This window comes from Gossypium hirsutum, chromosome D07, assembly GCF_007990345.1.
Source record: "Gossypium hirsutum isolate 1008001.06 chromosome D07, Gossypium_hirsutum_v2.1, whole genome shotgun sequence".
Classification (NCBI taxonomy): domain Eukaryota; kingdom Viridiplantae; phylum Streptophyta; class Magnoliopsida; order Malvales; family Malvaceae; genus Gossypium; species Gossypium hirsutum.
Genome location: NC_053443.1, coordinates 54,001,859 through 54,013,335, shown reverse-complemented (window position 1 = coordinate 54,013,335; position 11,477 = coordinate 54,001,859). Strand labels below are relative to the sequence as shown.

Sequence of the window (11,477 nt, the reverse complement as noted above, 5' to 3'; positions counted from 1 at the left end):
TTATAAGACGACTTTCCAAACACAACCTAAAAATATTGTAAATTTGAAAAGGAAACTAAAAAAGAATGTATTAAAAAGTGTTAGGAGAAAGCTGGAACAAAATAATTTGATTTTGATTTCATCAAATATCACATCATCATCAACAAATGATTGTACGAGATTCTTGAAAAAATGAATTATGACCTCGATAGTGTAAGGTCTTTTCAACATGCCCTAATAATGAAAATTAGATTCTATTAAAAACTACCATCAAAGAAAACAATCTCTCCAAATGAAAGTACAAGTTGTACTGCTCACTAAAAAGGGCACTAGGACAAGAACAATGAAAAACACAAATGAATTATTTACGAAATTTTATTTTCTTACATCGGTGGAGCCTACATAAGCAAGATAACCCATTATTCTTAATCCCAATATAGTAAGTGATTTAAATCCTATCACACTCAATATAACAACTTCACTTTTGTACCTAAAAATCTAAATCACTCACTTCTAAGCTTTCAAGAGGTTATAAACCAAACAATAAACTTGTTTACACTATTAATGTTCCTTAATGAAGAAATAAGTGCTAAATACTTTCAATATCAAACCTATACCTACATGAAGAACATAAGCTAGATGACAGAACGAGAAGACCTAGGATGTAGAAGATCATAACATGAGTGGTTCGACAGATTTGGATCCTATATATCCACTCATGTGGTACTTTATTGTACAATATATATAAGAATTATATGAATCCATCTGTATAGATTTCATCATCTACATCCAGAAAGCTGTATGCTTCAAAAAGACTTCAGAAGATGTTGATCGTAAATAAGAAGATTGATTACGGAGAAAAAGGAAAATGGATTCGTATTCACATGTATGAGAATTATATAGGAACAAGAATGATCTTGGAGTCAAAATCGAAATAGATTTCTTTGGAGTAATAAAACTCTTCAAATTACAATACTCGTAGAGAGAGAACCATAATAAATGAAAAGAAGAAGCATCTTTTATGCAGTAGCGAAGGGTTTGAACTAAGATTTCTAGATGGATGAGATGAGGTATTAGTGTCTCTAACACATAATTTAAATGTGAGAATTTGTCATCTAAAAAAAGAAATATTGAATGAATTGATTGTAAATTATGAGATTTTGCGACTTCTGCCCCTTGTGAGTAAGATATTAATTGCAAGGAAAATGAAATTTCCACAATGGTTGCAAATCCTACCGCTATCATTTGAGAATACAAATTATTGTCGTGCCCAAAAATCGGATTTTGGTAAGTCTCTTCAAATATATAAAACTTCAATACTTACTAATAGACTAGTTCAATTACATTCAATTCCCTTAGAAGACTACAACTAAAATAGCATACACAATATATTAATAAAGTCCAAGATAATGTAGAATCATTGGAGATAAGTCTTCAATTCAGTACTAATCCAAACTTCTTATTTTAAGAAATTCGATTGCTTGACTCGATCCAGTCCATTCATCAAGTAATGTTGCTTCAAAAGGATCGTTCCTCATCAATTGACTATCATACTTCCACAATATTAGCAAGACTTATAACCCAATGATTTTGCTCCAAAAAATTGCTAACACAAAGAATGAAAGATATATTGTTGTCTTGGTGCTTATAGCACTGCATACATATGTCACTGCTCACATAATTACTTCAACAAATTTAATTAAAAACTTTTAGACAAAAATACACTTGACCATATCAATCAAAAAAGTGTTAAGGGTAGACTAAATTATCCATTTAAACCTTAAAATATGTGAGCAATAAGATAATTTAATATTAAAAATAAATAAAAACATTTTGAGAATTAATATATAGATTATTATCATATATATATATTGCTAATGGAAAGAAAAAAAATCAATAATTTAAGTTTTAGATGATAAGTGTGGTTTGAATTATATTTAAAAATAAATAAAATCATACGTGTTAGTATCTTAACTCTGCTCATCAAATTTTACTTTACACTAATAATAATATTTAGAGAAGTAATTGTATGAAACTGTCGCTATTGGTATAATTATTTAAGCATTACTACATAAACAAAGTGTCTAATTATCCATAATATCATCTTTAATTCAAATTACATAAAACAAAAAATAAATAAATAAATTTCATAACAAGACACAATGCTCAATAACATTACATCACACACAACATAGTTGGAAAAAAACTCCTCACATACCAACATATACAGATGGCTCATAAGCAACCGAACTCACTGAAAAATTATAAAATTAGTGTATGCATCAACTAATCTTCATAAACTAGGGCTCCACAAGAATCTTGCCAGTGGCATGGCCATCAATGCTCTTGGCCCAAGCCACTTCAGCCTTACTTAGAGGATGCTTTGAATCGATTATTGGCTTAAGCTTTCTTGCTTTCACCAAATTAACAAGAAAATCAAGGTTCTCTTTCTTAGGTGAGGTAAACAAGGGTATGAGTTGCTTCTTCGAGCATTTAATCGTTTTCGCAGCAGCACTCATCACAGTACAGATACCAGGAGTGGTATTTACTACCTTTCCTTTTGAAGTCAAGTTAGCCTCAAAGGTAGACCAAGGAATGTTGTGTGCGCAATGAATGATTACATCGTATTTGCGACCAGAAGGGCTCCTGAGAGCCACCCCATCAGGAGTTTTGTAGTCAAGAACCTCATCAGCCCCCAAGCTCCTGACTAAATCCATATTACGAGCCCCACATGTGGCTGTCACATGTGCATTTGCAAGCTTTGCGAGTTGAACCGCATATTGACCTACACCACCTGAAGCAGCGGTAACAAGGACATTTACTTGCGGACCGGTTCCATCGAGTTTGAGCCCAGCAAGCTGGGTTAGAGACTGGTGAGCTGCGAGGCCAGCAATTGGCAAAGCTGCAGCTTCAGGGGCTGATACCTCTGGAGGCCTTGGAACTGTGGAACCTTCCTTAGCCACAGCATATTCAGCTAGAGCACCTCCATTCTGTGATTGCAAAATAGATTATGTAATAAGACATTGGCATGACAAAAGACATAAAAACAAGGACATGAATAAGGGGAAAAATCTATAGCCTGGTTGTTGTATAGCTTGAACCAATTGTCCAGAGTAACATCAAACATAGATATGTTCCTACATGCAAGTATGCAACAAACCCAAGAAAAGAATGAGTACTTACACCAAGTACGGCAACAACTTTATCCCCAACTTTGAAACTTTGGACTCCTGATCCAGCTTGTACGATTTCTCCTGCTACATCGGTGCCTGCTCCACCAAATGTTGTTTAGCCAATGATTGAACACAAGAAAGAAGAAAAGTTTGGATGCTTTAAATCCACAAATGAAAACTGATGCAAATCAGATTATTGGGCTGAACCATCCAGAGGATACTAAACAAGTGAAGCTCAGAATGCAATTCATGCGACTGAAACAGGCATGAGAAAAGAAAAAAGTACCAGGAATGTGGGGGAATTTGCGAGGTAAAAATGGGCGGGCTACCCCTTCCTGTATTTTCCAGTCGATTGGGTTAATACTAGCTGCCTCTAATTTGATCAGAACTTCATCCTTTTTTGGGCTGGGAATCAGAACTTCAACATGCTGCAACACCCACAAAATTCACACTCGTTATGAAATCAGGTGACCAACAATATCTTTTTTCAAGGTCATCAAAAATATATATATCGACACTGCTGTCAAGCTCTCAGTCTAAACTCTTATATCAAATGGAGACAAACTCAAAGGTATTTGGTCAAAAAAAAAAAAAAGAGAGAAGCAAGTAGATCACCTTCAAATCATCGGCTCCTCCGCCATATTTACTGTATTGAACGGCACGCATCAAATTATTAGCCATTTCTTTTTTGTTTTTCCTAAGAAAAAAAATGAAAAGCGAGCGAAGGCAAAGAAAGAAGATCAGAGAAAGTGAAGGAGGGAAGGATTGGATAGGATAGGATTGTGGGATGATGTATGTTGGCGTTTGATAGTTTGAATTTATAGTAATGCAATCCAGACATGGAATGGGTGTTCCCGATTGTAATGCGTGTGTAGGTGTGAATTACAAAACCGAATCTGATGCTCTAGAGGCAGTTGAATTTTTTTAATGTCAAAGTTTCGATACTATACCACGTGTTTAAATTGGGTTCCATCTCTGCCGGCTATTCCTTTTTAATTATATCAATTGGCAACTTCCAACTTGTTTTCTTTTTGGTAAATGGCTTTTCTTTGAGTTGATTCAGTGCTTATTTTAAAATGATTTTTTTAGATAAAAATTGATACAGGGTAAATTCATTAATTCATTCAATGAAAAAATATACCCACAAAGTAAATTTATAAACTGAAAAGAGAGAAAACACGTGGAATGAACGAGAAAAAAAAAAGAAAGAAATGGCTGGTGGGAGGGATGAAAATGCGGACGATATATAAGAAGCAATTAATTGTTTTAAAATTTCATATTTTTATCCTAATTATTTTATTTTTCGAATGAATTTTCGAACGTTAAATGTTTAAGCAAAATGAAAAAGCATTTCCATTCAACAAAACATGTTATCGAAACTTCCATACAGTACACACATTCTCCAATCAATTGAATAAAAAAATTATGAATTTGACCTCAAAAGAATAATTAAAAAAAGTCAAATGCTTCTAGAACATCACATCGGTTTCACAGTTCACACCTATACCCATTCAATGATCTCGCTTTGATCGGAAGGAACCATTCCATGTCTGCATTACTTTACTATAAATTCAAAGTATCTGACGCCAAAATATTCCGTCCAATCCTTCCCTCCTTCTCTGTCTCACATTCTAATCTTGAGTTTTTTTGCCTTCCCACAAGCTTAAAAAGGAGCTTTCGGTTTTTATTCTCTTAGAAAAAGAAAGAAAATGGCCAAGAATCTGATGCGTGGTGTTCAATACAGTAAATATAACGGAGGAGCTGCTGATCTCAAGGTAATATTCTTGCTTTGTTTCGAGTTTAAAAGTAAGGATCAAAAGAAATGTGTAGTTCTTTTCCATGCATAAGATGGAGTTTTAATTAAATTCTTGTTTAGTTTAGTCCTTAATCAAGTTTATTAGGATTGGTTAATTATATTAGTACCGTAGATTTAACATTGAGGCCAAATTATTGGGAATTAAACGATTTTGACAGCTAAGTCAACTCTCTCTCTCTCTCTCTTTTTTCTTTCTGCAAAATCATTTCCAAACATTTGTCTTCTGTTTTTTAATAAACTTGAAAAAAAATGGCCGGTGACGTAATCTTATAATGAATGTGAAATTTATGGGTGTTGCAGCATGCTGAAGTTCCGATTCCCAGTCCAAAAAAGGATGAAGTTCTGATCAAAGTAGAGGCAGCTAGTATTAACCCAATCGACTGGAAAATACAGGAGGGGGTAGCGCGCCCATTTTTACCTCGCAAATTCCCCCACATTCCTGGTACTGTTACTTTTCTCTAGATGGTTCAGCCCAATGGTTTATTTTGCATTAGTTTTCAATGCTTTAATGGATTTAAAGCATCAAAACTTTTCTTTCTTGTACTAGTTTGAATGCTTGTTTTCAATCATTAGCTAAAGAAAATTTGGTGGAGCAGGCACCGATGTAGCAGGAGAAATCGTACAAGTTGGATCAGGTGTCCAGAGTTTCAAAGTCGGGGATAAAGTTGTTGCCGTACTTGGTGTAAGTACTCATTCTTATTCTTGGGTTTGTTGCATACTTGCAAGTGGGAAACATATGTATGTTTGATGTTACACTCGACAAGTTCGTTGGTTCAAGTTTTACAACAACCAAGCCATAGATTCTTTTTCTCCGTTATCATTCATGTCCTTGTTTTATATGTTATCTAGCATCATTTATGTCCTTTGTTGTGCCAATCTCTTATTATATGAATCTATTTTGCAATCATAGAATGGAGGTGCACTAGCTGAATATGCTGTGGCTAAGGAAGGTTCCACAGTTCCAAGGCCTCCAGAGGTATCAGCCCCTGAAGCTGCAGCTTTGCCAATTGCTGGCCTTGCAGCTCACCAGTCACTCACCCAGCTTGCTGGTCTCAAACTTGATGGAACCGGCCCACAAGTAAATGTTCTGGTTACCGCTGCTTCAGGTGGTGTAGGTCAATATGCAGTTCAACTCCTAAAGCTTGCAAATGCACACATTACAGCCACTTGTGGGGCTCGTAATATGGATTTAGTCAGGAGCTTGGGGGCTGATGAGGTTCTTGACTACAAAACTCCTGATGGGGTGGCTCTCAAGAGCCCTTCTGGTCGCAAATACGATGTAATCATCCACTGCGCACACAACATTCCCTGGTCTACCTTTTCGGCTAACTTGACTCCCGAAGGAAAGGTAGTAGATACCACCCCTGGTTTCGGTACTTTAATGAGTGTTGCTGTGAAAAAGATTAAATGCTCGAAGAAGCAACTCATACCCTTGTTCACCTCACCCAAGAAAGAGAACCTCGATTTTCTTGTTAAGTTGGTGAAAGCAGGAAAGCTTAGGCCAATAATCGATTCAAAGCATCCTCTAAGTAAGGCAGAAAATGCTTGGGCCAAGAGCATTGAAGGCCATGCTACGGGCAAGATTCTTGTGGAGCCTTAGTTTATGAAGATTACTTGATGCATACAGTAATTTTATACTTTTTCAATGAGTGGGGTTGCTTATGAGTCATTCGTATATTCACAAGTACTCTGTATTTTGAACAATACAAATCTTGGTGTGCGTGTTGCTTTTTTCGTCATATGTTGTGTTAGATGTAATATATTTGAGCATTGTGTTTTGTTCGATATTTAATTTTAATGTAATTCGAATTGTAGATGCTCCTATGGATAGCTGGATTTTGTTTGTGAAGTTTTGTTTTGTGATTAATGCTCTACATGAAAAATTATTCATTAGTTTTTATTCAAATATTATTTTTCCTCTAAAAAAGTTGGCAAAATCGAAGTACTAATAGGACATTGTCTTTTCACCATCATTTCCATCACATCAACAAATATTGAACTTGGAACGTCATGTGCCGTGGATTAAAATCCATAACAAAGGCACACAGAACATCCCACAGAAGTTATATTAATGAAAAAATTCAACATGTTACAAACAATGAAAAAAAAAAACAGATACTTGCATGATTAAAAAAATAGTAAATTTTGGAAGTGAAATGTGTTGAAAAATTTGGGAGTAAATTTGAAAGAAAAATTGAAAGGGTTTGTATTTAATTAGAAGCAATGAAATTTGAGTGTATTTTAATTAGAGGAAAGGAGGAATCTGAAGCTGATCATCTCCCACCCATAAGTAACAAGATAAGGGTAATAGGGTAAGGCCCTTTCAAGATAACAGTTGACATTCAACCATAGGCATTTCGTGCCTACTTTCAATTTGACTTGTAATCATGGCATTAAATCAAAATTATCTCGGTAAAAATCATATTTTATCAACTCAATCTAGATTATAACATAAGATTGTGAAAAAAATAGAACGTCGATAATGATAATGTATCACAAAAAAAAAGAACGAAAAAGAACGAAACACACAGATTTTTACGTGGAAACTTTTTTGAGAAAAAACCACAGGTAGAGGAGAAGATAATTCACTATGTCGAATTCGAATAATTACAAGAGGAGTAGACTGTCTATTTATAAGCTTGTAAAACCATATTTTAATAGAATATGTGTAGTAAGGTTGAACCACCTTATTCTAATCAATATCAAATAGATGAAGTGTAATAAGGTTAAAAAACATTATTCTAAAATAAAATAAAAGAAGTGTAGTTCTATATTGATTTTATTTTTATTTTATTTTACCACTGTCTTTTATTTTAACAATCGGGTCACTCAATCCTAACAAAGATAAATCTAAAGATCGAATTGCACAAACTGAAACCACTCGAGCTTCAATGATATTTTCCTTCCTTTTGTCTTTAAATCTCTCAACAACATCTTTTACTTCAAAGCCAATATCAACACAATAAACCAAGTTAGAACAACAAATCATAACAATCAAAACCTTTAAAATTCAACAAAATCATGCAATATGATTTAGCAGTACACTTTCTCACTTCAATGCCCACTTTCAAGAATTCAAATTGAAACTTACTGTAACTCAAATCTAACCTTATATTCATACTTAAGAACTTAAAACTAACCTAAAAACATTGAATTCTCTGTTGAAAACTCAATTCCTCTTCACTTTCTCTTAAGCACTCGTTAAAGACAATTTCTAAGAACTATATTCAATCTCCAATTGAGTCTAATTCCTAACATCCTAATAAAATTATAAACTCATTAGCAATGTAAATCTACCCTGAAAACAAAAAGAAATCTCGACTCTCTCTAATCCAATCAACATCAGCATAGCTTTAAAAATGAGAAAATCATTAGAAATTAAGTTTCAATTTTTCAGAAATCAAAGTCAAGAACAATCAAGAAGTCGATCTCCCTTAGAAAAAAAAATGGAAAATCGTGTTTTGATCTTAAAAACATAAAAAATTTTGTTAGAAATAAGCTTTTCAAGATTGATTGATAAGAATCAAAAGCTTAAAAAATTATTTAAAGATTTGAGAGAAATTGTGAAAGAAAATGTAGTGCAATTTGTGTTCGAGAAATGAAATGGTGAGTAATTGTTCACTCCCTTCAATATTCACCGACGGTCCATTTGCGAATTGTGTTCGTGAAATGAAATGGTTACTTCAATATTACAAAAATAAAATCTAATTTTCCATGGCATTAAACAACATTTTGAATTTTGAATTTTAAATTTTATAACAAAACACAGTTTTGAATAACATTACAGTTAGCACACTTGAAATTGCCAACAAATAAAGAACTCACACACCAACATTTGTATTCTTCAAAATACAGAGTACTTGTTAATATACAAATAACTCATAAGCAACCCCACTCACAGAAAAAGTATAAATTTAATGTATGCATCAAGTAATCTTCATAAACTAGGGCTCCACAAGAATCTTGCCAGTGGCATGGCCATCAATGCTCTTAGCCCAAGCATCTTCGGCCTTACTTAGAGGATGCTTCGAATCGATTATTGGCTTAAGCTTTCCATCTCTCACCAACTTAACAAGAAAATCGAGGTTCTCTTTCTTAGGTGAGGTAAACAAGGGTATGAGTTGCTTCTTTGAGCATGAAATCTTTTTCGCAGCAACACTCATCAAAGTACCGAAACCAGGAGTGGTATTTACTACCTTTCCTTTTGGAGTCAAATTAGCCGAAAAGGTAGACCAAGGAATGTTGTGTGCACAGTGGATGATTACATCGTATTTGCGACCAGAAGGGCTTTTGAGAGCCACCCCCTCAGGAGTTTTGTAGTCAAGAACCTCATCAGCCCCCAGGCTCCTGACTAAATCCATATTACGAGCCCCACAAGTGGCTGTAATGTGTGCATTTGCAAGCTTTAGGAGTTGCACTGCATATTGACCTACTCCACCTGAAGCAGCGGTAACCAGAACATTTACTTGTGGGCCGGTTCCATCAAGTTTGAGACCAGCAAGCTGGGTGAGTGACTGGTGAGCTGCAAGGCCAGCAATTGGCAAAGCTGCAGCTTCAGGGGCTGATACCTCTGGAGGCCTTGGAACTGTGGAACCTTCCTTAGCCACAGCATATTCAGCTAGTGCACCTCCATTCTATGATTGCAAAATAGATTCATATAATAAGAGATTGGCACGAAAAAGGACATAAATGATGCTAGATAGCATTTAAAACAAGGAGATGAATAATAATGGCGAACAAGAATCTTATGGCTTGGTTGTAGTAAAACTTGAACCAACGAACTTGTCGAGTGTAACATCAAACATACATATGTTTCCCACTTGCAAGTATGCAACAAACCCAAGAATAAGAATGAGTACTTACACCAAGTACGGCAACAACTGTATCCCCGACTTTGAAACTCTGGACACCTGATCCAACTTGTACGATTTCTCCTGCTACATCGGTACCTGCTCCACCAAATGTTCTTTAGTTAATGATTGAAAACAAGCATTCAAACTAGTACAAGAAAGAAAAGTTTCGATGCTTTAAATCCACTAAAGCACTGAAAACTGATGCAAAATAAACCATTGGGCTGAACCATCTAGAGAAAAGTAACAGTACCAGGAATGTGGGGGAATTTGCGAGGTAAAAATGGGCGCGCTACCCCCTCCTGTATTTTCCAGTCGATTGGGTTAATACTAGCTGCCTCTACTTTGATCAAAACTTCATCCTTTTTTGGACTGGGAACCGGAACTTCAACATGCTGCAACACCCACAAAATTCCATATAAGGATTCAATTGATGAGTTGAAGAATAATTAAATTTTATCTCCAAATTATATTGGGATGAGATCACAGGGTTTAAGCACTATGTAACTATCATTTCCATATAAGGATAATAATCCATTTGGCTATCCACTCTTAACTCAAAACTCAAACTTAACATTTAATAAACAACCAAAATCCTGGACATTTCGATTTCACTTGTAATTAAAAAAAAAACCTCAAAGAAAGAATGAAAAGAAGAAAAAAAGCGCCAGACATAAATAGATAAAGTTTCACGACAGTGACGACGAGCACCGCCGATGACGGTGACGCAGAGCCAGACACGTGTAAGATTTTACCCAATGATACGGTGGTAGGTTTTGCTACTTACTTATTTTCCCGCAAATTATGGTTTTCTCAAAATTAAATCTACTGTCCTAATTTAATTAGCTCATTCTACCCCCCCCCCCCATTCTTCACCCTTATATCCATAAAAGCCAATAAGATTAAGGACTAAATTAAACAAAATTTAATTAAATCTCCATCTTAAGCATGAAAAGGTAAAAAAAAACATAAGAGCAAGAATAGAACCTTGAGATCAGCGGCGCCTCCGTTATATTTACTGTATTGAACGGCTCGCATCATATTCTTCGCCATTTTAATCCTTTTCTTAGAGGAAATGAAAACTGAAAGGCGGTGTTAAGCCGGTGGGAAGGCAAAAACTGAAGATTAGTATGTGAGGAAGAGGATGATATAAATTGGCGTCAGATAGTTGGAATTTATAGTAAAGTAATGCAAAATATGAATATGTTGCTGTCCAATTAATTCAGATGCGTGTAGATGTCAAACCAATGTGATGCCTCTAGAAACCTTGAATTTTATCACTCCATCTAATTAATTGAATAAATGGTTCAAGCTGTTAGGCCTTTTTCCATCAAATCAAATAAATAATGAAATTTATTTGGCTTTTAACGCTACAAATTTGACCTTTTTTACCCTAACGTCAAAGTCGAATAAATTTCGTTATTTATTTTTACTGTAATCTTTAAAAATATTTTTAACCGTTTACAGCAATTAAAATTAAAAAAAGAAAAAAATTATTGTTATTTACTTGAAAGAAATGGTTAAAAAGTCAAAATAGTACGATTCCAGGTGTGGCGGCTGCTTGCTTTGAATACATAAATGGGCAACTTGCAACTTGGTTCATCCTTTTATTATTATTAGTCTTATTATTTTGTGCGTGTCCCATGCAACAATATGATT

The 11,477-nt window shown here is 34.8% G+C and overlaps 3 protein-coding genes across 3 annotated transcripts; 1 reads left to right on the top strand and 2 right to left on the bottom strand.

Annotated features, from left to right (window-relative positions):
- Positions 1-2,004: 2,004 nt before the first annotated feature.
- Positions 2,005-4,008, bottom strand: LOC107954964 (chloroplast envelope quinone oxidoreductase homolog). The gene is made up of 4 exons (XM_016890659.2): positions 3,768-4,008; positions 3,439-3,580; positions 3,163-3,248; positions 2,005-2,969 (listed from the first exon to the last, which is right to left on the bottom strand). Exons 1-4 carry the CDS (start codon positions 3,831-3,833, stop codon positions 2,280-2,282), a joined length of 984 nt encoding a protein of 327 aa, XP_016746148.1. The 5' UTR covers positions 3,834-4,008; the 3' UTR covers positions 2,005-2,279.
- A 642-nt stretch (positions 4,009-4,650) lies between these two features.
- On the top strand, positions 4,651-6,817 carry LOC107954965 (chloroplast envelope quinone oxidoreductase homolog). The gene is made up of 4 exons (XM_016890660.2): positions 4,651-4,927; positions 5,269-5,410; positions 5,565-5,650; positions 5,879-6,817. Exons 1-4 carry the CDS (start codon positions 4,862-4,864, stop codon positions 6,566-6,568), a joined length of 984 nt encoding a protein of 327 aa, XP_016746149.1. The 5' UTR covers positions 4,651-4,861; the 3' UTR covers positions 6,569-6,817.
- A 1,881-nt stretch (positions 6,818-8,698) lies between these two features.
- On the bottom strand, positions 8,699-11,155 carry LOC107954966 (chloroplast envelope quinone oxidoreductase homolog). Its single transcript, XM_016890661.2, has 4 exons — positions 10,806-11,155; positions 10,072-10,213; positions 9,832-9,917; positions 8,699-9,602 (listed from the first exon to the last, which is right to left on the bottom strand). Exons 1-4 carry the CDS (start codon positions 10,869-10,871, stop codon positions 8,913-8,915), a joined length of 984 nt encoding a protein of 327 aa, XP_016746150.1. The 5' UTR covers positions 10,872-11,155; the 3' UTR covers positions 8,699-8,912.
- Positions 11,156-11,477: the final 322 nt, after the last annotated feature.

Coding starts and splice junctions, on each gene's coding strand:
- LOC107954964 (XM_016890659.2), bottom strand. CDS start 3,833: ATGGCTAATAATTTGATGCGTGCCGTTCAATACAGTAAATATGGCGGA. Junction 3,581..3,767: donor GAGGAGCCGATGATTTGAAG/GTGATCTACTTG, acceptor TGGGTGTTGCAG/CATGTTGAAGTTCTGATTCC. Junction 3,249..3,438: donor CAAATTCCCCCACATTCCTG/GTACTTTTTTCT, acceptor TTGGTGGAGCAG/GCACCGATGTAGCAGGAGAA.
- LOC107954965 (XM_016890660.2), top strand. CDS start 4,862: ATGGCCAAGAATCTGATGCGTGGTGTTCAATACAGTAAATATAACGGA. Junction 5,411..5,564: donor CAAATTCCCCCACATTCCTG/GTACTGTTACTT, acceptor TTGGTGGAGCAG/GCACCGATGTAGCAGGAGAA. Junction 5,651..5,878: donor AAGTTGTTGCCGTACTTGGT/GTAAGTACTCAT, acceptor TTGCAATCATAG/AATGGAGGTGCACTAGCTGA.
- LOC107954966 (XM_016890661.2), bottom strand. CDS start 10,871: ATGGCGAAGAATATGATGCGAGCCGTTCAATACAGTAAATATAACGGA. Junction 10,214..10,805: donor GAGGCGCCGCTGATCTCAAG/GTTCTATTCTTG, acceptor TGGGTGTTGCAG/CATGTTGAAGTTCCGGTTCC. Junction 9,918..10,071: donor CAAATTCCCCCACATTCCTG/GTACTGTTACTT, acceptor TTGGTGGAGCAG/GTACCGATGTAGCAGGAGAA.